The sequence below is a fragment of the Palaemon carinicauda genome, chromosome 4, assembly GCF_036898095.1.
Source record: "Palaemon carinicauda isolate YSFRI2023 chromosome 4, ASM3689809v2, whole genome shotgun sequence".
Classification (NCBI taxonomy): Eukaryota; Metazoa; Arthropoda; class Malacostraca; order Decapoda; family Palaemonidae; genus Palaemon; species Palaemon carinicauda.
The window spans coordinates 172,684,078-172,707,453 of NC_090728.1; the positions used below are offsets into that span (position 1 = coordinate 172,684,078).

Here is a 23,376-nt window from a genome sequence, read left to right on the forward strand (position 1 = left end):
AATCAACAAATAAAGCTTATCCACAACTATTATTTTCACCCCTGGTGAATTTAATGTCAATTCCAGGCTGAAAATCGTGCTAAATGTATACACTTGGTAACTTTATAGCAATAGATCTGAGGATTTTTATTCTTTGTTATTTACTTGAGGGAAGCTGAAATAATATTATGTCGTTACTTCTAATGAAAATGCATTCATTTCCCATCCTCTTCGTCTGATTAAAGAAAATTGCCTATTTTTAAAAAGCAGAAAATGAGTCCATTTTCTGGTAACAGCTGATGAAAGATAAATATTAGTAAGAAAAATCGATGGAAGGATACGAAAGAAATGGAAAGCTGATATATCTGAAGGGAGTCCCCTGTCAACCAATTAGTTATTTCTCGCATCACAGAATCCTGCATAGTTAATGAGATGAGGCTGCAGAACCCGGGGGATTGAAGAGTTTTCGAGGAAGGGAGGGTATAAAGCTTGAAAACAAACATGAGAGCGGCAGAAAATAAATGGAGAAAGGAAAGTGAGGTGTTGAGTTAAACTGAGTTTATTTTTCTGTTGAGGGTTTTCTTGGAACCTGATAAATAATGAAAGGTTTGAAATACAGAATAGAGGCTTCAATGTCAGTATGGCGAATTTAACAGAGAGGAACGGTTGGATACTGTATGATTCAACTTCCCTTACAGTATTTGGTAGTTATTCCCCATAAAAAAAAAAAATAAAGATGCCCTCTCTTTCTCTCTGCCTCTGCCTACGTGTATTCCTGTATATCTTCATTTGCTTAAGGACCTCCTGCCAATAACTCTTTCATGAACTCTCCAGTGACCAATTAGTGAAGTTAGAAGCATTGCCTAAAGAGGTAAAACTGGGGATAACTATTTGAAAATATTTGGGAACCTTGGTAGAGGAAGGAGCGGGAGGCATTGTTTCCATTTTCAAATAGGGAAATTATTTTAAATAAAGTTCACATAAACTAACTTTTATGTTTTTTTTTTTAATCGTCACGAAAATGGGGACAGACCGAAACTTGCAGGTGTAGAAACCCTTCCCCCCTCTCCCTAAAGTCCTGCTACGCCTCTGTCAATGTAAACATGGAAAAGTTGCAGCTACTAATAAGAGGAGGAACGCCATTTATGATAAGTGATGGGAAAATGAATAAAATTAAATGGTTTGTGTTGTTGTGTGGTTTGAGGTGAGACGGCCCTTTTGAAAATACTGTGGTGGTTATTATTATTATTATTATTATTATTATTATTATTATTATTATTATTACTTGCTAAGCTACAACCCTATTTGGAAAAGCTGAATGCTATAAGCCCTAGGGCTCCAACTGGGAAATTGGCCCAGTGATGAAAGGAAATAAGGAAACTTCAAGAAAAGTAATTAACAATTTATTTAGAACATTTTAAGAACAGTAACAGCATTAAAATAAATATTTCAAATATAAACTATAAAAATGAGGAAGAGAAATAAGATTAAGATGGAATAGCGTGCCCGAGTGTACCCTCAAGCAAGAGAACTCTACCCCAAGACAGTGAAAGACCATGGTACAGAGGCTATGGCACTATCCAAGACCAGAGAACAGTGGTTTGATTTTGGAGTGTTCTTCTAGAAGAATGAATGAAAGATTTGAAGTTCTCTGGCATCCTGAGATCGAAGGTCATTGACGCCGATCTCTTAGAAGAGCTGTTTACCATAGCTAAATAGTCTCTTCTACATGTACCAAGAGGAAAGTAGCCACTGAACAATTAAATTGCAGTAGTTAAAACCTTGAGCGAGGAAGAATTGTTTGGTAACGCAAGAGCTCGTCTTTTACGGGCTGCCAACGCAAGAGCCCGTCTTGCATATGGCAAGGCAATCTAAAACCAACCAACCATATTTGGTAATCTCAGTGTTGCTAGGTGTATGAGGACAGAGGAGAATATGTAAAGAATAAGCCAGACTATTCAATGTATGTGTAGACAAACGGAAAATGAACCATATCTAAAGAGAAGGATCCACTGTAGTCAAAAGACCCAATACCTCTCTAGCGTTAGTACCTCAACGGGTGGCTGGTTCCCTGGCCAACCTACTACCTACTGAAGAAAAATAACGATATAGTTTAGTGTGTGGTTTTCGGTGAAAGCGCTCTTTTAAAAATATTTTTTTGTTACTGAAGAAAAATAGCGATACAGTAGACAGTTTTAGAGATTTTCAATTAATTTTTTATAGATTAATGATTTATTGTCATTTGATTCTGCAATGTGTCAGATATCACATACAGTAATAGTAAATTTGTCTTAGTCTGAATTTAGAAATCAAGTTGTTATGTATCCTATGTTAATGAAATAGATTTGACTAGCCTAAGGACGATAATTGTTTTCAAATATAGAGCAAATCATGTTTTTTAAAATGAGTAAGAAATATTTTGATTTTGAATTTCTTTACATTTGTAAGTTACAGTACTGCTTTCACTTATAAAGCATTTTCTTACCAAACAGATTTCGACTCCGACAAGGCTGCAGACAAAATTGGGTTTATGATCAAAAGAATAAAAATTCACACACCAAATGCCCTGAACGACCCCAGCTATCGTTTCCCTGGAAATTATGGTGTCGAAAAGTTTCTGGAGCTCTTTTCGGAAGAAGATTATGATGCCTTTTGTTTGGCTTATATGTTCACCTACAGGTAAGAGTGAGAGTACTTTGCATTGTTAAGTTATTAAATTGATTGATTGATTTAAAGTTTTCAGGCTAAGTTATTAGAATGATGATAAGGACCATCAGTGCTACAATCAAAGCCTGTGGCTGTGAGTAGCAACTTGTAAAAATGTAGACTTTCAGATGCCCTAAAATTCCTTTACCAGTATTTTCATGTTGTTCAAATGAAGTATTAGGTGATTAGTTGTAAATGTAAAAAATAAATAAGTTAAGAAGTTAGTTAAATTTTCATGATTAACTTTTCATGGCAAGGAAAGAAAACAATTTAATAAATTAAGTAAATTATTTTGTATTGTATTAACATAATTATTCTTTAACTGTTTGATGCTTCATTAGATAAATTTTGGTTTTCAAATTATTTTTTTTATATTCTTTAATTTCATTGAGATGAGAGTTAAAGATTGGAATTAGAATTTTAGGAAAATGAAACAAAAAGAATAACTGAATTAGATTTTAATGACAGTTGATGTCATTCTTTATAAGAACTTATGCAATGTGGTAAATGGGTGTCATGGTAATACCCATTTTTAATTTTTTTTTTAAATCTTGGATATATTCTTGGTGGCAATTTTTTATTTTTATTTTCTGCTACTGATATTGCAAGAATAGTTAAGATACTTTCTTGTAACTTAGAGGAAGGGGATGGCATTGATTACAAAGCAATAAAGCCCTTTATCAGGATATGTAGAAATTAACTGTGTTCAGAATAGTAAAAGACGTTGTTGGTAATTGAAGTTAATATTCTTAGTTAATGATTAGCAAAGCAAAATTGATCAAGTGTAGAAAATTACTTGAGTATCATGGTTGTTGTAGAGAATTCTCCTTGGAATGTGTAAACATTGCTCAATTGGAGTAGATGCTGATATTGTACCATTGTTTGTATTTTCAGAGATTTTGAAGGAGGAACTTTAGGATTAGCATGGACAGGTGATCTGAAGAACGCTGGTGGTGTCTGTGAGAAAAATGGGCACTATCGAGGGAGTTTGAAGGCAAGTAGATTGTGATTTAGAATGAAAGAGTTTTGTGGTTAAAATATATCAGTAGTACTTGATAACTCATTTGGTTATTGATCTAAGAGGTTTAAATTCAGTATTTAATCAGTTTTTTCTCATTATTTTCAGAGTCTAAACACGGGTATTGTTACACTTCTTAATTATGGGAAGCATGTTCCTCCAGCTGTAAGTCATGTCACTTTAGCTCATGAGATAGGCCACAATTTTGGTAGTCCTCATGACCCTGAATCAGACACCAGGTGCACACCTGGGGGCCCTGACGGAAACTATATTATGTATGCAAGGTATTTATAACTCTCACTGTCATTTTATAACACAATTAGATGTTAATACCAGGAATATCATGTGCCATTGGTTCTGTCACACGAGGTTATAATCCATAAATTTCAGATTACAAGGTAATTATTGTCAAAATTGCTAATTTTTTTATTGTCCTGGTACAATTATATAGTTTTTGCCCAGAAATGATTGAAAAACATTTCATGTTTGTGAGCGTGAAGGCACAATTTTTTTTTATACCTTGTGTATAAATATTCTTTCAAAATAACAGAAGTGCCTATGTTACCAAAGAATTACATGGTATAAAGTACTGTATGTCCTTTATAGATTTTATTTAGAGGTCATACCTCATGTTTGGTCATTACTTGGATCCAAGACTCGCAACTAATCATGAAAAACTATGAAACTCAAATTAAATTTGAACCACACGGGCACCCTATAAACAACCTCATAACATCACTAAGGCAATAAGTTGTTAGTTTCCTCAATATTTTTATACTGTAGGATATATCTATTAAAGGTAAGTTCTGGTTTTAAAGAGTGTAAATAAAACAATATTAACATTTATTGGTTATATTTCTTAGCTAAAAAAAAACTTAAAGTAAAAAATTCACATAACATGAGGTATGTACTGTATGTATATGTGCATGCACATTTTTATTCATGTGTATCGTGTACAGTGCTGCCAAAAGCAATAATTTTGAATAAATTAATTCATACATTGAGAGCCTTATATTTGTAATGGAATACAGATGTAGTAAGTTAAGATGGCCCTATTGATATTGAAATACTTAAACTGCCATATCATTTGAATTCCTTTTCAGTTATGTTTTACAAGTGTGTTTTTTATATACATTATATAGCTCTTGAAATAATTATTTTGATTTGTATGAAAAAACTTTTCACATATTGTTTATATGATTCATGTTTGTAACTAAATCTATTTAATTTTTATGAAAACAGAGCAACATCAGGAGATAAACAAAACAACAACAAATTCTCGCCGTGCTCCTTGAGGCAGATAAATAGTGTGCTAAATTCAAAGGCTAGAGATACCAAAGGGTGTTTCACACAGCCTCAATTAGCCATATGTGGAAATGGGGTTGTGGAAAATGGCGAAGATTGTGACTGTGGCTGGGAAGAGGACTGTGAAGAGACATGTTGCTACCCCATGAAAACAAATCCGAAGAAAGGACAAACCCCTTGTACTTTGAGACCTAATAAAACTTGTTCACCTTCACAGGTATGCATGTTTACAGTTAACTAATATACTTCATTAACAGTACAGTTTGTGTCTCATAACAGTTTTTGTATTGAAATTTTCATATATAATTCATCCTTGAAGTAATGAAATTTACCTTTAATTCTAAAATAAACTATTATAGCTTTTTGATGTGGCTCTATATTTATTTGATAGATTCGCATTACATGCCTTAACTCTCATTTAATTATTTCTCTTACAAGTTGTAATTACTCTTAGTTAAATTCTGAATACCAGGTTATTTCACCGACTGACTATTAACATTTCTGCAATGTCCTTTACCAGTTCAAACAATTTTAATCTCAATAACCTCTCCAGTTCTACCTCCAAATCTTTTTGTCTAGATCTGTTTATGTAATTGAAAGTAAACTCTTAAATTGATTTCCATTGTAGAACAACACTAATATATCAGCATAATATATTTAAATATAATGCCATATTTTTTTTGTGACAGGGGCCTTGCTGTACTAATGACTGCCACTTTAAAGAGAGAGATAAGTGTCGAGATGACAATGGATGTCGAGATTCTTCTTACTGCAATGGAAGATATGCACAGTGTCCTCCGTCAACAAATAAACCAAACAAAGTAAGTTAGATATGAGTTTTATGCCATATTTATATAAAAATCTAACAAAGACAAATATGTTTACTTTAAGGATGTACTCAACTTTTTAGATTATTCCTATGCTCCTTCATAGTCTTATCGTTGTGTAATGTATGTGCTGTATATAGTCTTAACATTTTGTAGAAATAAAAAGATCAGTATATTACCTCTTTAAGATCAAAAGTAGGTGAAATTAAAATATTTTCTTTGCAAGTTATTTACAAAACTACCTATACTGTAGTGAAATAAATGCAATTGAGAAAGGAGTTAGACAGGGAGACCTCATATCTCTTGAATTATTCACAACATGTCTAGAATTAGTTTTTAAAAATTTACATTGGGAAAACGTACGAATTAACATTAAGGGGGAAGGAATGCCTTAACTTAAGATTTACAGATGACAGTTGTGCTTAGTGAATCATGGGAGGTAATGAAAAAGATGATAGATTTGAATAGAGAAAGCAGAGATGTAGGACTAAATTGAATAAAGTAAAACTAAGATCATGTTCAATGAAAATGCAGACAACAAATAAGAGTTATGGACGAACCTAAACCTCCAGAGATTGTTAACGAAGACTATACATATTTAGGACAGACAGTAAGTTTTTCCCGTGGACACAAGACCGAAAATAAAATAATAAGCTTGGGATGGAGAGCTTTTGGTAAATAAAATTAAATTATGAAAACTAAAATACCACTTTCTCTAAAGAGAAAAGTATTTAATCAGATTGTCCTACCAGTTTTAACTTAAGCATCAGAAATTTGGAGCCTTAATAAAAAGCCTTAGAACATAAGCTAGTTACAACTCAGCGAACTATGGAAAGAATAATAATGATCGAAATAACACTAAGAGACAGAGCGAGAGCAACATGGATACTAGATCAAACTAAAGTAGAGGATATTCTAACATATATGAAAAATAAATTGTCATGAGCAGGGCATATGAGAATGACGGATAATAGATGGACATTAAGAATAACAGAATGGATCCCTAGAGATTGCAAAAGAAACAGGGGAAGGAAGAGAAAACAATGGATTGACGACTTTGGGAAAGTTTGCGAGTGTGGACTGGCATAGAAAGACTACAAACAGGCACAAGTGGAAGGCCATACCTAAGGCCTTTGTTCTGCAGTGGACTAGTAATGGCTGATGATGAAAATGATGAAATATTGATTTTTTTTTTACTGTATATAAACTTTGTTGATGGGCAATTTCAATCAAAAGAAAAGAAAGATGAAATAATGGTTTATCACATAACCTAACCCAATTATTACTATCAGTGTACTGTTTACTTCATATCCTTACTAGTGCTAAATATTGTCATAAATGCCCCATGTATTTGGTATGAAATATCATTAAAAATCATGTGCACAATATTTTATTGTTACTTAAATGGGTGACTTAAATGCTAGAGTGGGCACTGGAGAGGTAGAATGTGTCATTGGGAAGTATGGCATACCAGGTGAAAATGAGAGTGGTGAGAGACTGGTAGATATGTGTTGAGCAAGAGATGGTGATAAGTTTTAGCTTTTTCAAAAAGAAAGATAAAAACAAGTATACATGGGTAAGAGTGGCAAATGGAAGAGTGGTAGATAGGGCATTAATGAATTATGTGTTTATAACTAAAAGAATGTTTGGAAGATTGAAAGATGTGCACGTGTTTAGGGGTATGGCTAATAATATGTCTGATAATTTTTGGGGGGAAGGAAAATTAGTTGTAGCAAAAGAGTGGGGGGATGAAAAAAGGAGCTAATGAGGGTTGGAGAGCAAATAAAACTGGAGGGAAAAAGTGAATATCAAGAAAGGTTGAAAATAGCATATGACAGAGTGAAAGTAAGAGAAACTGGTAATTTAGAGGAGGAGTGGAAGTTAGTAAAAGAAAATTTTGTTGAGATTGCAAATAATGTGTGTGGCAAGAAGTTTGTTGGAGGCAGCATAAGGTAGGGCAGTGAATGGTGGAATGGAGTGAAGGTAAAAGTGGAAGAGAAAAAGAGGGAATTTGAAGAATGGCTACAGAGTAATAGTGTAGAGAAGTATGAAAGATATAGAGAGAAAAACGTGGAAGTAAAGCGCAAGGTAACTGAGGCAAAGAGAGCGGCTGACCTGAGGTGGGGTCAGGGATTGGGTCATTCATATGAAGATAATAAGAAGTAGTTTTGGAAAGAAGTGAAGAGAGTAAGGAAGGCTGGTTTGAGAATTGAAGAGACAGTGAAAGATGGAAATGGAAGGTTGTTAAAAGGAGAGGAGGCAAGGAAAAGGTGGGCGGAATATCTTGAAAGTTTACTGAATGTTGAGGATAATAGGGAGGCAGATATAATTGCTGTTGCAGGTGTTGAGGTGCCAGTGATGGGAGATGACAATGAGAGAGAGATTACAATAGAGGAAGTGAGGAGAGCACTAGATGAAACGAGAGTAGGAAAAGTATCTGGTATGGGTGGTGTAAGAGCTGAGATGATGAAGGAAAGGGGTGTGACTGTACTTGAATGGTTGGTGAGATTGTTTAATATGTGTTTTGTGTTGTCAATGGTACCAGTAGATTGGGTTTGTGCGTGTATTGTACTACTATATAAGGGTGAGGGAGATGTGCATGAGTGTTGTAATTCAAGGGGTATTAGTTTGTTGAGTGTGGTTGGAAAAGCGTATGGTAGAGTACTGATTAATAGGATTAAGGATAAAACAGAGAATGCAATCTTAGAAGTACAGGGTGGTTTTAGAAGAGGTATGGGATGTATGAATCAGATTTTCACAGTTAGGCAGATATGCGAGAAATATTTAGCAAAAGGTATGGAGGTGTATGTTGTGTATATGGATCTGGAGAAAGTGTATAATAGAGTTGATAGGGAAGCGATGTGGAATCTGATGTTATATGGAATTGGTGGAAGGTTGTTGCAAGCAGTGAAAAGTTTCTACAAAGGCAGTAAAGTGAGAGTGGGGCTGAGACAGTGATGTGTGATGTCACCATGGTTGTTCAACTTGTATGTTGATGGAGTGGTGAGAGAGGTGAATGCTCAAGTGCTTGGACGAGGATTAAAACTGGTAGACGAGAATGATCGTGAATGGGAGGTAAATCAGTTGTTGTTTGCGGATGATAATGTACTGGTTGCAGACGCGGAAAAGAAGCTTGGCCGATTAGTGACAGAATTTGGAAGGGTATATGTGAGAGAAGGAAGTTGAGAGTTAATGTGGGTAAGAGTAAGGTTATGAGATGTACGAGAAGGGAAGGTGGTGCGAGGTTGAATGTCATGTTGAATGGAGAGTTACTTGAGGAGGTGGATCAGTTTAAGTACTTGGGGTCTGTTGTTGTAGCAAATTGTGGAGTGGAAGCAGATGTATGTCAGAGAGTGAATGAAGGATGCAAAGTGTTGGGGGCAGTGAAGGGAGTGGTAAAGAATAGAGGATTGGGCATGAATGTAAAGAGAGTTCTGTATGAGAAAGTGATTGTACCAACTGTGATGTATGGATCGGAGTTGTGCGGAATGAAAGTGACTGAGAGATAGAAATTGAGTGTTTGAGATGAAGTGTCTAAGGAGTCTGGCTGGTGTATCTCAAGCAAATAGGGTTAGGAACTTAGTAGTGAGGGGGAGAACGGGTGTAAGAAATGAGTTAGCAGCTAGAGTGGATATGAATGTGTTGAGGTGGTTTGGCCATGTTGAGAGAATGGAAAAAGGCTGTCTGCTAAAGAAGGTGATGAATGCAAGAGTTGATGGGAGAAGTACAAGAGGAAGACCAAGGTTTGGGTGGATGGATGGAGTGAAGAAAGCTCTGGGTGATAGGAGGATAGATGTGAGAGAGGCAAGAGAGCGTGCTAGAAATAGGAATGAATGGCGAGCGATTGTGACGCAGTTCCGGTAGGCCCTGCTGCTTCCACCGGTCGCCTTGGATGACCGCGGAGGTAGCAGTGCGGTAGGGGATTCAGCGTTATGAATCTTCATCTGTGGTAGATAACGGGGAAGGGTGGGCTGTGGCACCCTAGCAGTACCAGCCGAACTTAGTTGAGTCCCTTGTCAGGCTGGGAGGAACGTAGAGAGGAAAGGTCCCCGTTTTCATTTGTTTGATGTTGGTTACTCCCCAAAATTGGGGGAAGTGCCTTGGTATATGTATGTATGTACTTGTTAGATTTCAAGTTTTTGACTAACATATTTCTTTTTAAATTTAATTTCAAACTAATTTCCTGACAAGTTTGGCACCAAGAAAAAAGGATAAAAAAATTACACTAAGTAATACTATACGGTATGGCTGTCATAAACTTAATTTAACTGTTGAATATTCAGTACAGTATTTACAAATATAACTTTATTATGACCTTCATTGTATTAGGTTTGAACACAATTTGAGTAATTGCTCAATTTATCTTTTCAGACTATTTGTAATGAAGAGTTTGTATGCTACAAAGGTGAGTGTTCGGGATCTATTTGTCTGGCATATGGCCTGGAGTCATGCCAATGCTCTCGTAAGCGAGGTGACCCTATTACAAAATCCTGTGAATTATGCTGCAAACATCCTGGGGAAAATCAACCATGCAAGTTAGTGAATTTTTATTTTGTTTTTGAACCTTATACTTTTATTGGTTCGTAAATCATGTAGCACATGGTGATGTTTTATGTGTTACATAAAATGTTATATCACTTAGATTTGGGTTGTAAATTACATGTGGTGATATTTTACGGGAAAAATAAAATAACTATTATATGTATATTTTTGTTCCGGTAAAATATTGATTAATAAATCTATTTCTGACAGATCATCTTTTGAATGGAATGATGTTCCATATGATATCCCAGATATGTATGCAAAAGCTGGCACACCCTGCAATGACTACAAAGGATACTGTGATGTATTCAAGAAATGTAGGGAGGTAAGTAAAAATATCTTTATAAGGTCTCATTTTCCAAAACTACAAATCCCATGGTATAATTAAGATACCAAATACCTTAGTTTTAAGATGCTACATACTTTACGAGAAATTAGACATTAAATATTGAAAATAAAACTTTTCAACAGGTGGATCCATCTGGTCCATTAGCGACATTGCGTGGTCTTTTACTGAGTGATGAATCCTTAGCCAATCTCCAACGTTGGATTATTGAACACTGGTATGCCGTCCTCTTCGTCATCTTTGCTGTCATGGTGCTATTGGTAAGTTGAGAATATTATCACAGAAATTTTGTATTGTCCATGTATTTTATTGGTAAGTAATGGAGAAGGTTGAATAGCTGGTTTATAAGAAACATGGGTCCCAGTATTTGCATGTGTTGCATAGGACTAGCATGTCTCCAAACTAATTCAGTTCATTTGTGGGAGCTTATGAATCAATATCTCTTTTTTTTTCTATTTGCTGGTTAGATTTCTTGGTAGTTGGTTTTTATTTCTTTGTGAAGCATGAAAGCATGTGCTGAAAGCTATTCATTACCAAAATTCTCCGGTTAAAAAATGGTTTGGCTAACAATTTTATATCTAAATATTTTTTCAGTCATTTTAACCCATGTCAATTAAAATTTTTAATAATATTTCCTGTAAAGTTGAGTAAGATGTTGAAGTCCCTCTTGGTGAATGCTATTCCTTTAACCCCTTAACCTAACTTGTTTTCCATGAACTGCTAATACTTAGCTAACACTTGTCTTGTTTTCCCAATAGCTCTATCTTTATGCTTCTAGCTGTCTCTGTTGATCAACATCCTGAAAAGCCTCCAACCTACAGTCATTTCTCCTGACTTAGGTTTCCAACTATCCACCTTTGCAGATGCCCTTGATTGGTATTTGCACCATGGATCCAACTTACAAGGTGGAATTAGAGCCCTCTTACACCTCTTCCTACTCCTTCCACTACCAGGAACAGCAGGTCTTGTCAGAGGCTGAGAGCCACGTGGTGACACCACTCATGGGTAGGGTTCCAACCAACCCTAAACACAACTTTTATGCCAACCCACCCAGCAATGTCTGTCTTCACCATATAATAGCTGTGACAAAATGTACAGCTTCTGCTTTTATGTTTTAAACAATTTCACCTCTGATAATGCTAACATCTGCTACCTCACATCAATAAAACTTTTATTAAATATCACTGTGGGGCACCTTATCACAAGAAAGGAGTTTAAGGCACTCCTCATCAATGGTTTATGGCACTCATCCTAAATTACTTTTAGTTTAATTCATTGTGAGCTCAGTGTGGGATTTCCCTATATAAATATTGTATGGATTAAACATTTTCTTATATTTTATACTAAGTACTTTTACATGATTATATTGGTAAAAATAGTCTAGATTTCATATACAGTATAAGGTAATATAGTTCCATGATACAGATCAAGAGTTTATGCTAATAGCAAGTTATCTCTTACATTTCCACTTTCCATACAAATTTCAACATGAAAGTAAAAAAATATTTAAAATATAATGGTGTAAAATTTTACAAAGAACATGATTTTGTTCATCTTACACCATACACTTATAATCTATGTATCTTATACAAAAAATTTCGTAGAGAATTAGTAAACTCAAGTTTATAAAAGCTCTGACCCTAGTAATCTAGTAAAGTATTATCTGTACTATTATTAGACAATTTAAAGCTTTTATTGTGAATTATTCACGAGAGAATTCCTTCATTGAGAGAGAGGAAACATCATCGCTTAACCTCGAGCTTTTAATTTACAAAATGTAAAAATTATCTGGAAAAAAAGTAAAATCTGTAATTCAGTGGTGTTTTGGGGTACTCTCTTTAGAGCAAAAATTATATTATTGTCGGAATAAGTATTAACAGCAGTCATTAAGAACTTAAGAAGTAATGATAATGTAAAGAAAGTTTGTTCGTAGGTATACCTGATATTAAGGTTTTTAAATGTAAATTCTGGTTTTGTACTAGTCAATTGAATTACCGTATGTTCACATTGAAACTGGTAACAGACTGCTAAAACAAAAGCAGTCATGTACAGTATAGTTATAAATATGAGTAGAGGTCGTGTATGCAGTAGGGTGAAATAATTCTTGTGAATCTCCCCTGATGTTTATATTGCCGACTCCAGGATTTAAATATTATCTCAATCAAAATGAGAATATCTAGTACTGTACAGTACAAATGAGTAATAAAACAAGTGTTGGAATAATTCATTGGAAAAGTAATAGACTAGAGATAAAAAAAAAAAAATGGAGAATATTTTTGCATTTTATTTATACTGTAATTCTGCTGTTGGGAGATTCATTTTACATGGGAAAACTAACAGAGTATGGGAATGTTGATGCTATGTTATTAAAGAACTATATACTGTAGTTAATTGGCATGAAGTGAAAGGATCTTGGACAAGTAACCTCCTTTTTGAAAACTGTTAAGGGGATTGATGAATAATACATATTTTAATCTAATAATACCCTCTTAGTTATAAATAAGAATAAAACTGAGATCCTGCATTGCCAGGAAGAGGTTGAGTTAGGATATGTAAAGGTTAAAGGTGTCAGGTTTCAGTTCCAGTTCCATCAGAATAGATGCTCACTAGAACATCAGCTAGGAAAGCCCAACCCCCCACTGTGGTGCCCAACCACAGCAGTGGCCTCCCTAGTAAATAGTTTAAACTCACGGTTGCAGGCGGGGATCAATCCGTAGCCATGCGAGTGCTAGGCGAACACGTACCACTGTACTAGCCAGGAGGCTAGGGGTTAGGTCTTGTAAATCTACAAAAGCTGTGAGATTTTCACCAAAAACAAATACCGGAAGTAAATTTCTCATTACAAATGTAGTAATGAAGGAAAAAAGTGTAGCTAAATTATCTCATGAATCACATAACATATCAGTAAAACTTTAATGGCAAATAATGGGTTTTGACAAAGGAAAACCTATTTCATCAAGGATTTCCTTGTTAAAGGCTAGAACAGAAAATCCAACATTACAAAAAATACTAAAGAGATATTGTTTCTCCTGCTCCAGGGTATGTATCAACATACAAAGCACAGTTTTGTTCTTTTGAACTCGTCATAGTACCTCCAGTGCGGAAAATCATCCGATTACTTAGGAAACTTCATCACTGAGAACTTCAATAATACTAATACTGGAGACAATGCTACTTTGGTGCTTTGTTTGCACCCAGCTACCATCTTCCATATTTGGAGTAAGACTCTTATGTCCCCCTTCACTATATAGTACATGTCTAGGAAGGAGGGAGGGTCTTAAGGACCCTACAGCACCTTCCTCCAAAATTAGTTTTTCCTTTGTTAAAACCCAGAGCAGTACAGTGGTACCTCTACATACGAATTTAATCCGTTCCACAACCGACTTCGGATGTAGAAAATGTTCGGATGTAGAAACGAATTTTCCCATAAGAATACATTGAAATAGGACTAATCCGTGGTTGAGCCCAAAAACCTATGATAACTCCTTAATAAATTACTACACATTATTACACATGACAATATGCACTCTAAATTAGATAATAGACATGTAAAAAAGAATAATTATCAAGAAATAATAAATAAGAAACAGGTTTTTAGCATCACCTTACCTTATAAAGTCCAGCGCAGGTGTTGGTCTTGCTACGCAGAGAGGAGACGGACGGGCGGCGAGGAGGTAGAGAGGTTGACTACGATAAATGTACACTTCCGTAACTTATTCTAATTTACACTAAGTGAACTTTAACCTAACTTAGCTTATTTATTTTTTTTATTTTTATATTTTATATTTTTTTTTACATTTTCTTTTTTTCTTTTTGATGATTAATTTTAATCACTTTCACTCTACACTTAAAATTGATTGAATTTTTTTCTCTTCAATCTTTGCCGTTTTCTTTGTTTCACTTTGTTTCGCTTCACTCTTTGCTGTTTTCTTTGAACCACTTCCTTCCTCTTCATCACGAGTTCGCTTCGTAGTTTTTTTAAAGAAGCTATCGATAGAAAGTTGCTTGGTACAGCTTTTCAGAATGTTTCGAAAATAAGTTAGGGAAACATCATCAAACTGCGCAACTACACGACAAACCTGCAATTTCTTTGGATGGTATTTGTCGATGAAGTCAACCACGTTTTGATATTTTCCTAACACCTCTTTTATTTGCGCCGAACCTAACACATGTTCTACCTCCTCGATCCCTTCCTTGTCATCACTCATGTGCTCAGACATAGCATGGAGTACCTTGAGCTCCTCTGTAGTAAGTTCGTCGTGATGTTCTTTTGCAAGTTCACTCACACGGATGCCACGCTCATGATTTTCAATAATTCCTTGCTTTACTTCTAAAGAAAACATTTCCTTATTCCTTTTCTCACCACTACCACTACCACTTGCGAAACTAAGCCTTTTAGGACCCATGTTTTACGTAAAATACCGTAAAAGGATGAACGTAAAAAATCACGATTAAAACACAGTTAATAGCAGAACGCACAGGGCACAACCACACGAAGCCGACGAGAACAGAGGAATGTCCCAAGCCACGCTAATTGAGGGTCCCTCCAAGGTAGAAATGCTGCCTTCTATCGGCGGAAATAAAACATACATCCGGCGCTATGAGTACCATCTACGTGCACGGGTATTGTTTACTTCGGGTGTCGAAAAAAAATTCGGATGTAGAGTAGGAACGTGTTCGAACTGTACTTCGGGTGTCGAAAAATTCAGATACAACCGGTATGACGAAAATTGCTTACTTTGTGTGTCGAAATAAAATTCGGGTGTAGAGTCGAAAAATTGCTCAAATTTTACTTCGGATGTTGGAAAATTCGGATGTAGATACGTTCGTGTGTAGAGGTTCCACTGTACTAGGGTAGACTTGTGCACTATAAAACGGATTTTGAAGCAAAGCGAAAAATCTATTTTTGGGTGAGATGGTCATGTCGTCCTGATGGAAGGTTCCTTTAGGCAGCTTATCCGTTAGAAAGCTGCCTAAAGGAACCTTCCATCAGGATGGCATGGCTTGAGCCCAAAAAGATCAATCATCTACAGCCTAGCAAACATACACTGATAACAGTAAATAACTGTAGGTTACTTAGCCTAAAAACTTACCAAAAGGATCAGGATTTAGATTAGGTTAACAAATTACATGAAAGCATGATAAAAATTTCATACAGTAAAGAGTTGATTATTGTATAGGCATCATACAATGGAATACACAAAACAACTATAACCTCTGCTAGCCTAAAATTTAGCAAAGGTTCCACAACTAGGCCTATAATTATATAAAAACCATGTTAACACTCATATTAAGATCATGCTTTGCATGTCAATACATTGGTCATGGAGTAGGGTAAGAAAATATTTCTTAAGTATTTTATATTGTATTGGATTCCCTGTTCGAACCTTTTAACTAGAAAATTCCTGGGGACCACACAACACATTAACCCAAAAAATGCCAGTAGAATGTAAAATACAAATGCTGTATTCAAATTCCCAAAAGGAGAGCAGAGTTCTGTTCAACTAAATAACCACTCTATAGATACTGTGTTAATAGTTTTACCCTTTATTACCTGGCAGTTTAACACGGGATGAAACTTGCCAAAAAATAAAAAAGTTTTTTCTTACTTCTCAGATAACAAAAATTAAAATTTAGTCTTGCAACTTTCTTTGAAATTGTTTTAGATTTATATTAGCTCTGTATTATTCATGTTTTCTGAATATTATGAATAGTCATTATCAATAATGTCAAGAAGACTGTTCACTCGACAAATATGAATATAAATAATGAAACAGAAACCTTACATATTACAAAACTCTTATTTTATACCCTTCAAATACAGTACAGTAGTTACTTTCCAAATAACCCTATTTCTAATGACAAATGAATTCTGAAAAAACAAAATAGTATTGTGAGAAGTAAATATTTTAAATTTTTTTATGAAGTTCTGAAAAATGGCAAGTCAGTGGTATAAAGTCTAGTTGATTAATTTAATAGCAGAAAAAGGGATTGAAACAAAAGTTTCAAGTTTTGTGAACAAAAGAAAATAGGACTGAATAATAAGCTTAAGGTGGATAGTGAGCTACATATACCAGATTACCAGTAGTTGAGGAAGTATAAAATTGAGAATTTTTTAACCATTTTCAAAAGGTCCATTTCCATATAAAGTGATTAGGAACAAAAATTATAAAAAGCTGTTTTATTCAAATTTCTAAGAAAGACAGTTTAGACGTCATTGTTGCCATAGTTATCATTTTAAGTGTTTGATTTATAAGTCTTAATTATTATGTTCTTGTTATCCATGCTGAACTTTACATGGATAAGTGAAATAGACACCTTTTCTTTTTTAACTTTTTTCCACTCAGAAATGTAATGAGCCTTGAGTGTTATACATGTTCAAGGTTTGGTAAATATTTCAAAATGGAATTGGCAATACTTTATTCTAATATTTTTGTCGTGGGAAAATTAAATAAAAAATTAGGTGTTGAGTCCATGTATATCTACATGAATGATATAGAAATCAGTGATAATTATTAACATATTTATGAAGTGAAATACTTTGCCTCTGTATATAGAATAAAATGAAGTGTCATACACCTTGGGCATTTGTTATCTTAAGAAATTAACATCAATAAAAGTTATTTTTTACATTATGAGTTGTCAAAATAAATTGACTTGCTGGTTGGTATTTTAGTTGCTTGAAGCTAGTGGCATGGTAATAAGGGGAAGGAGGGAAGAAAAGATAATTTGTACCGCAGTCTTAAAATTCTTTGATGCAAGAGTAGAGTAGATTTGATTTTTTTTATTTATAAACAATATTTATGCAAATCCAAATATCTTGTTCTCGACAAAATTTAGAAATCGTAGTACAATTATGACTGTAGACTTCATAGAGGGAACCAGAGCTTTGTGTAATTTTGAGTGAATTCTGAAATATTTTTATTTAACAGTAATAACCATGCAGTGGTGGTCATTTGTGTTCACTATAAATATAGTATTTTAGATTTAGTTATTACCTCCGCCAAGTGTATGTGTTACCGATTTGATTTTTATTAAAATCTCTGTTAGCAGTATTCCGTAAGAACTAATGGAAAAATTTTTTGTGAAACTTGGGGAAATCATTTATTGGATGATCCCCTGCAGATTATTATTTTTTTTTTTTGACTGGTGAAAAGTCAACAATTTTTTTTTGTTTTGTAAACTGGATGAAATTTCTTTATCAATAATCACCCAAAATATTATACCTAACATTAAGATTCACTGAGGTGTACAAGAAAGTTGTCAAAAATGATTAGTTAGACATTAATGACTAAACATGAGATCTATTGGGGGAGATTTAAAATTTCTGATTACCCTTTCCCATTATTAAGCCTATTTTGCAGGCAATTCTTCTGAGGTTTGCCTTGATTTAATGCACTATGAAAGAAATAAAGGACATTTCATGTAATTTTGCATGTAGCTAACAATGTTTTTGGGTGTTACATTTTTTATTTCTTACACAGATGTGTTATTACGGGCATGTTTGGAAACTTTAATAATTCATTGCATGTGCTGTTCAAGATCTTACTCTTTCAGGCACATATTTTGATATAAAAAAAAATTATATGTGGAAATTTCACTTCCTCAAAGAAATAACTATCAAATATCTTTCCAATTGCAATCCTAAACCTTATTAGCATTAGAGAAAATGTTGTAATTGAAAGTTCATAAATTTTTATCCTTAATTACTATAGTGGGGAGTAATTCTTTCCAATTATTCTTTAAATTTGGAGCTTAAATACTGTACTTCAATAGGAAGGAATACTTTGATAATCTAGATGGTTCAGTTCCTTTGTAGAAAAATATCAGATAATTGTTTTAATTGAAAGATGTCAGTCTAAGCAGGGCTACCCATTACGTGAGTTATTCTCTCTCTCTCTCTCTCTCTCTCTCTCTCTCTCTCTCTCTCTCTCTCTCTCTCTCTATTACATTTTTTAACAATGAAATTTCCACTTACATACATCAAGTGCATCACTGTTAGATCTGATGATGTATTAACTTTTGCATGATTGTAAAACTCTGAGTTCCTCGGCTACCTTGTTGTTAGATCTAAAATACTAAAAAAATGGTCGGCTACCTTGTTGTTAGATCTAAAATACTAAAAAAATGGTCTTCCTTTTTTTCATATATTTATGCACACTGCATGCTGATGGTGTACTCTGTTGCTTTTTTAGCGGAGAAAAGCAAATTCTGATGATGAAAGCAACTGCACTGTGGAAACTGTTATTGAGCAAAGTTTAAGAAAAGAGGAATGTCAGACAAAGGATGAAGGTTTGTCTGTAGCATAAGTGAATTGATCATTAGATTTTTCTTTATATACAATCCTTTTATATATATATATATATATATATATATATATATATATATATATATATATATATATATATATATATATATATATATATATATATATATATATATATATATATATATATATATATATATATATATATATATATATATTTATGTAATATGGTTATAGTTTGTTTCAAATTACTATAGATATTGAATACATATAAATTTATCTTTACAGTACAGCATAATTGAAATGTACAGTATAGTTATGTATGCTTTTTGTATTATTGGTCTCTTTATTTCATTGAATTGTTAAAGCTAGAATTGTCCCTACTTACTATTATGTATAGCTCTATTCCTTTAATTTGAATGCTACATATTTTATTTATCAATATTATTTCATCTCAAATTATGCTTTTAAAAATTTTCATTTCTCATGGCGCCTTAGAATAATGGCAGTTGACATGTTTAGTTTTATGAATCAAGGTTTTTTCATGTAACATCTCATCTCATGATGTTTTAAAACTAATCTATTTTAATTTTTTATGATAAAGGAAATTATTTACGAAGAATTTATAATTTGTTCAAAATTAGGTGTTTTCTATAACAAAGTATTTTATTGTATTGCAATAAAAATGAAATACTGACAATGGTATTACATACAGTACTGAATATTTTTTTTTAAAGGTTACTAAAAAAAGTAAACAATTTAGGCTGAGGAAATAGTATATAGTATTTATTGCAGATATTTATTGCTATTTAAATGGAGTTTTTCTTGTAGCATTATTTTTTAAGTAATTGATCTGGCAATTACAGATATTCTGCATATTGCTAATATTAGTAAAGTAGTTAGTTTCATATTGCTATCATAACTTATTTAAAGTGTACAGCATTTATTGTGAAGTACAAAAGCTATTCTTATTTATTTACTAAAATGTTTTATTGCTTAGTTTGGTTTTTGTAGGAAATATTTGTAAAGGTAATTAATTTTTATGATAAAAATGAAGATGTCATGCATAAAAAGTATTTGCTGTTACTTACATTATTGTATTTTTGTAGGTGGCGATCATCAAAGTGTTCGGGAAGAATCCAAAGAAGAAGAAAGTGAACACCAGCAAAACAGTCAGGCATAAGAATAATGGTACTGCTCAATATACAATTCCTGCTACTGGAGCCACAGCCAATGGAACATCAGATGGTACTGCTAATCATGTTGTTCATCCAACAGTTGTAAGGACAAACTTGCCTTTTAAAAGAAAGGTTAATGAAGTTCGTAGAGCTGCAACAAAAGCTAAGAGAGCAGCCAAGAGTCAACTAAGTCGTCCAACTAAGAAATCGAGCCGTCGCCCTGATGGCACAGTGACATCTCCAACTGAATCTGAAAAAAGTGGCCCTGGTATTATGGATGCAGCAGCTGTTCCAAGTGGTACTAGGGTTAAAGATAGACTCTCCAGTAGAGTCTCTATTTTCAGCTTTAAAACATTTAGGCCAAAGTCATTAAGTCCCGATAAACATAAAAGTAAGAATCCTGATAAAAGAAAATCAAAGAGTGGTAATGACAAAAAATCGAAAGTAAAAAGTTCAAAAGGTCACCATAGAAGCCACAGTCCAGATAAAAAGAGAAGAGCAGAGGGACGATCTGCAGAGAGTCCTGATAAGCACAGAAGATCTCGTAGCCCCAACAAAAGAGCCAGCCTTGAGGATGATCGAAAGAAGTCCAGGAATCGCTCTGTGAGCCCTGATAAAATTCGTAGGTCTGCTAGCCCTGATAAAATGCAGAGGCATAGAGCTAGAAGCCCAGATAAGCACAGAAAAATGAGTGAAGGAAACTGGTTGATCAACAAGTTCCTTGCTGATGAAGAAAAGACAGCAAAGCCTATTGTAAATGGTTCACTTGTTGGCTCTCTAAATGGATCTATCAGCTCAGTCAGTGCTGTTATAGGTGGACCAACCAGCAGCCCACAAATTAGTTTGGCTAGAAATGGATCAACACGGGGTTTGCTGACAAGTGACAGCAACAGAGCTAGTCCTTTGAGAGGTTTTGTTAATGAAGCCTTCATCAGTTCCCCTCGTGGAGCTCGTACCCATAGTTCTCTGAGAGTTACAAAGTCCGTCAGTCCAGAAGGATTGGACTTTGATTTTGGTCCAAGTAAATACCGCAGATCTATCAGTATGGAGGCTTATAACAAACAGTGTGCTAGTCCTGATAAGAGGAAACGTCCCGTTTTAGATGAAGGCCTCAGTCCTGACAAAAGGAGGAGATTTAGCAGCCCAGAGAAAACTCAGCGGGTACCCAGTCCTCCAAAAGAATATAGGTTTAGTCACTCTGATAAGACTCGTCATACATTAGACATGGAGAAAAGGAGATCTATCTCACCTCCCACTTCAAAGCCTAATTCTTACTCCTCTGTTCCTGAACGACTTCGAGAAAAACTTTCACTAATTACCGCTAGTCCCTCGGGCAGCGTTGCCTCCATCCTGCCTCCTTCAGAGCCTGTGGACACTGTTAGTCTTCATTCCTCTAACCAGTCTACTCATTCCATTAGAGGTCAACCTAAGGACTGGGTTTGAGTTCTTAAACAATGTGATAGGGAGTGATAAGAGAACTATTGAAGTGTTGTTACAGCTACAACTCTGATCAGAGTAGTTTAAATGTGAACTTTGTGGAAGTATAATTACAATAAAGTGATTCATTAGTTGTATATGACTGAGGATATAGAATCCATTTTGTGCCAACAACTTTTTTTTACTTTATTGGTTATGAAACAAAAATTCACAAGTCCACTGTACATGTGTAGTCTCATTCCATACAGTGCATTTCATATGCAGTTAATGACTGAAGTGATTATCTGTAAACAGTAAGTTGATGCTGGATATTTCATCAAATGCATATTTGATTTCCTGTATAATTCTTATTTAATGCATTAAGTATTTATTTGTATTGTGCTTGGATAAGATATCCTTCAGAAAAATTTTTCTGCATCACTGTTTTCCAATTTGATTACTGTAATAACAACACATGCTTTGTGATAATATTTTTGTAGTCTATCTTTGAGTTTATTATGCTCAATGAATTTTCTTTTGTGGAAAAGGACAAAACTCCAGTACAAATCTGGATAATGCATCTCACAACAGAGATGCCTAATGAAGGTGCATTACTAATTGTCAGAATGAGTGGATCTTTTAGTTCTCTTGTTCCTTAAAGTGTAGGTTGTAATTTGTGTTGCTCATGTAACATGATCTCAAGACTCTGAACTCCTTCTGTTCTTGTAGAAATTTCTTAAGCAAATTGCTTAAGATGACTACATACTAACTTTTTAATGTGTAAATTCTAGCAAAATATTTTAATACTTTTTGAAAGCTATCTAATAGAACACTAGTATGCTTCTGACTAAAGACTTGTGTTGTAGGAACAGTGTGTTAACATTTACGGTAGTGTGTAAAGTTTAAGTCATGAAATAATTCCAGAGGTGACTTAAAATTGGTACAATGATCCTTAGTTTTTCTCAATTATATAATTTCAAGTGCCATTGAGCAAGGCATGGAAGGTATTTTATTGTTGTTGTACATTGCATAAGGATGAATAGTCTCTTGTTAAAGGTTACAGTAGTGGAAACAAGATTGTTGGATGTTTTCTGTCAAGTAATCTTACATTGTTTTGGGAAGATTTATGTTGACATATTTAGTTCCATTCTGTATAATACAGTACCAGTGGCAAATGAGGGATAGGTAATGTTTTTATTTCTGAAAATTGCCTTCTAAAACCCCTTCATTTTAGAAACAAAGCTAAAAGTATCCACAATGAACCACGCTTTGCTTTAGAGTTTCTTGCCTCATGGTGCAGTCTTTTACAGAGTGCATCTAAATTAAACATCTAGTGTTGAAGGATGGTGTATTCTCTGAGTTTGGAAGTTTATGATGTTAATTAAATTATAATTGAAATTGGTAGCATTATGGGGGAAACATTATAATTCTTGTCTCTTGATCAGATTTTGTTATATTTTGAATCTGCATATTGGAAAAAAAGGTAGAAAGCCACTCATAGTTGAAGATTTTTCTTTTTCAGAGATACCTGTTTATGCTGAGGACCAATTTATATTTACAAGTTTTGCACATATATACAATTTAGTATTGCAGCAGTCTCTTTAGCAGCATTCTGTATAAACCAGAAATTATTAAAAAATTAATTAATAGTAGTATGATTTGTAAGATATAAATTTGAAATGGCTACTCTTTTAGTTTTTAAGTTGGCAGAGCTGCTGATTCCCTTTAGTCATATGGCATTAAACAAGATTGAGATCAGAATAATATTTCATATTGTTCTGCAAATTATGTTC

General features: G+C 34.1%; 1 protein-coding gene across 1 annotated transcript in view; it reads left to right on the forward strand.

Annotated features, from left to right (window-relative positions):
- Kul (Kuzbanian-like) overlaps positions 1-23,083 on the forward strand; it is a 212,685-nt gene extending 189,602 nt beyond the window's left edge. Inside the window, 9 exon segments of the mRNA XM_068371999.1 lie at positions 2,472-2,658; positions 3,580-3,679; positions 3,812-3,987; positions 4,946-5,225; positions 5,698-5,829; positions 10,207-10,370; positions 10,588-10,702; positions 10,849-10,983; positions 20,099-23,083. Of these exon segments, the coding sequence (XP_068228100.1) occupies positions 2,472-2,658; positions 3,580-3,679; positions 3,812-3,987; positions 4,946-5,225; positions 5,698-5,829; positions 10,207-10,370; positions 10,588-10,702; positions 10,849-10,983; positions 20,099-21,610 (2,801 nt within the window). The 3' untranslated portion in view covers positions 21,611-23,083.
- The last annotated feature ends 293 nt before the right edge of the window (positions 23,084-23,376 follow it).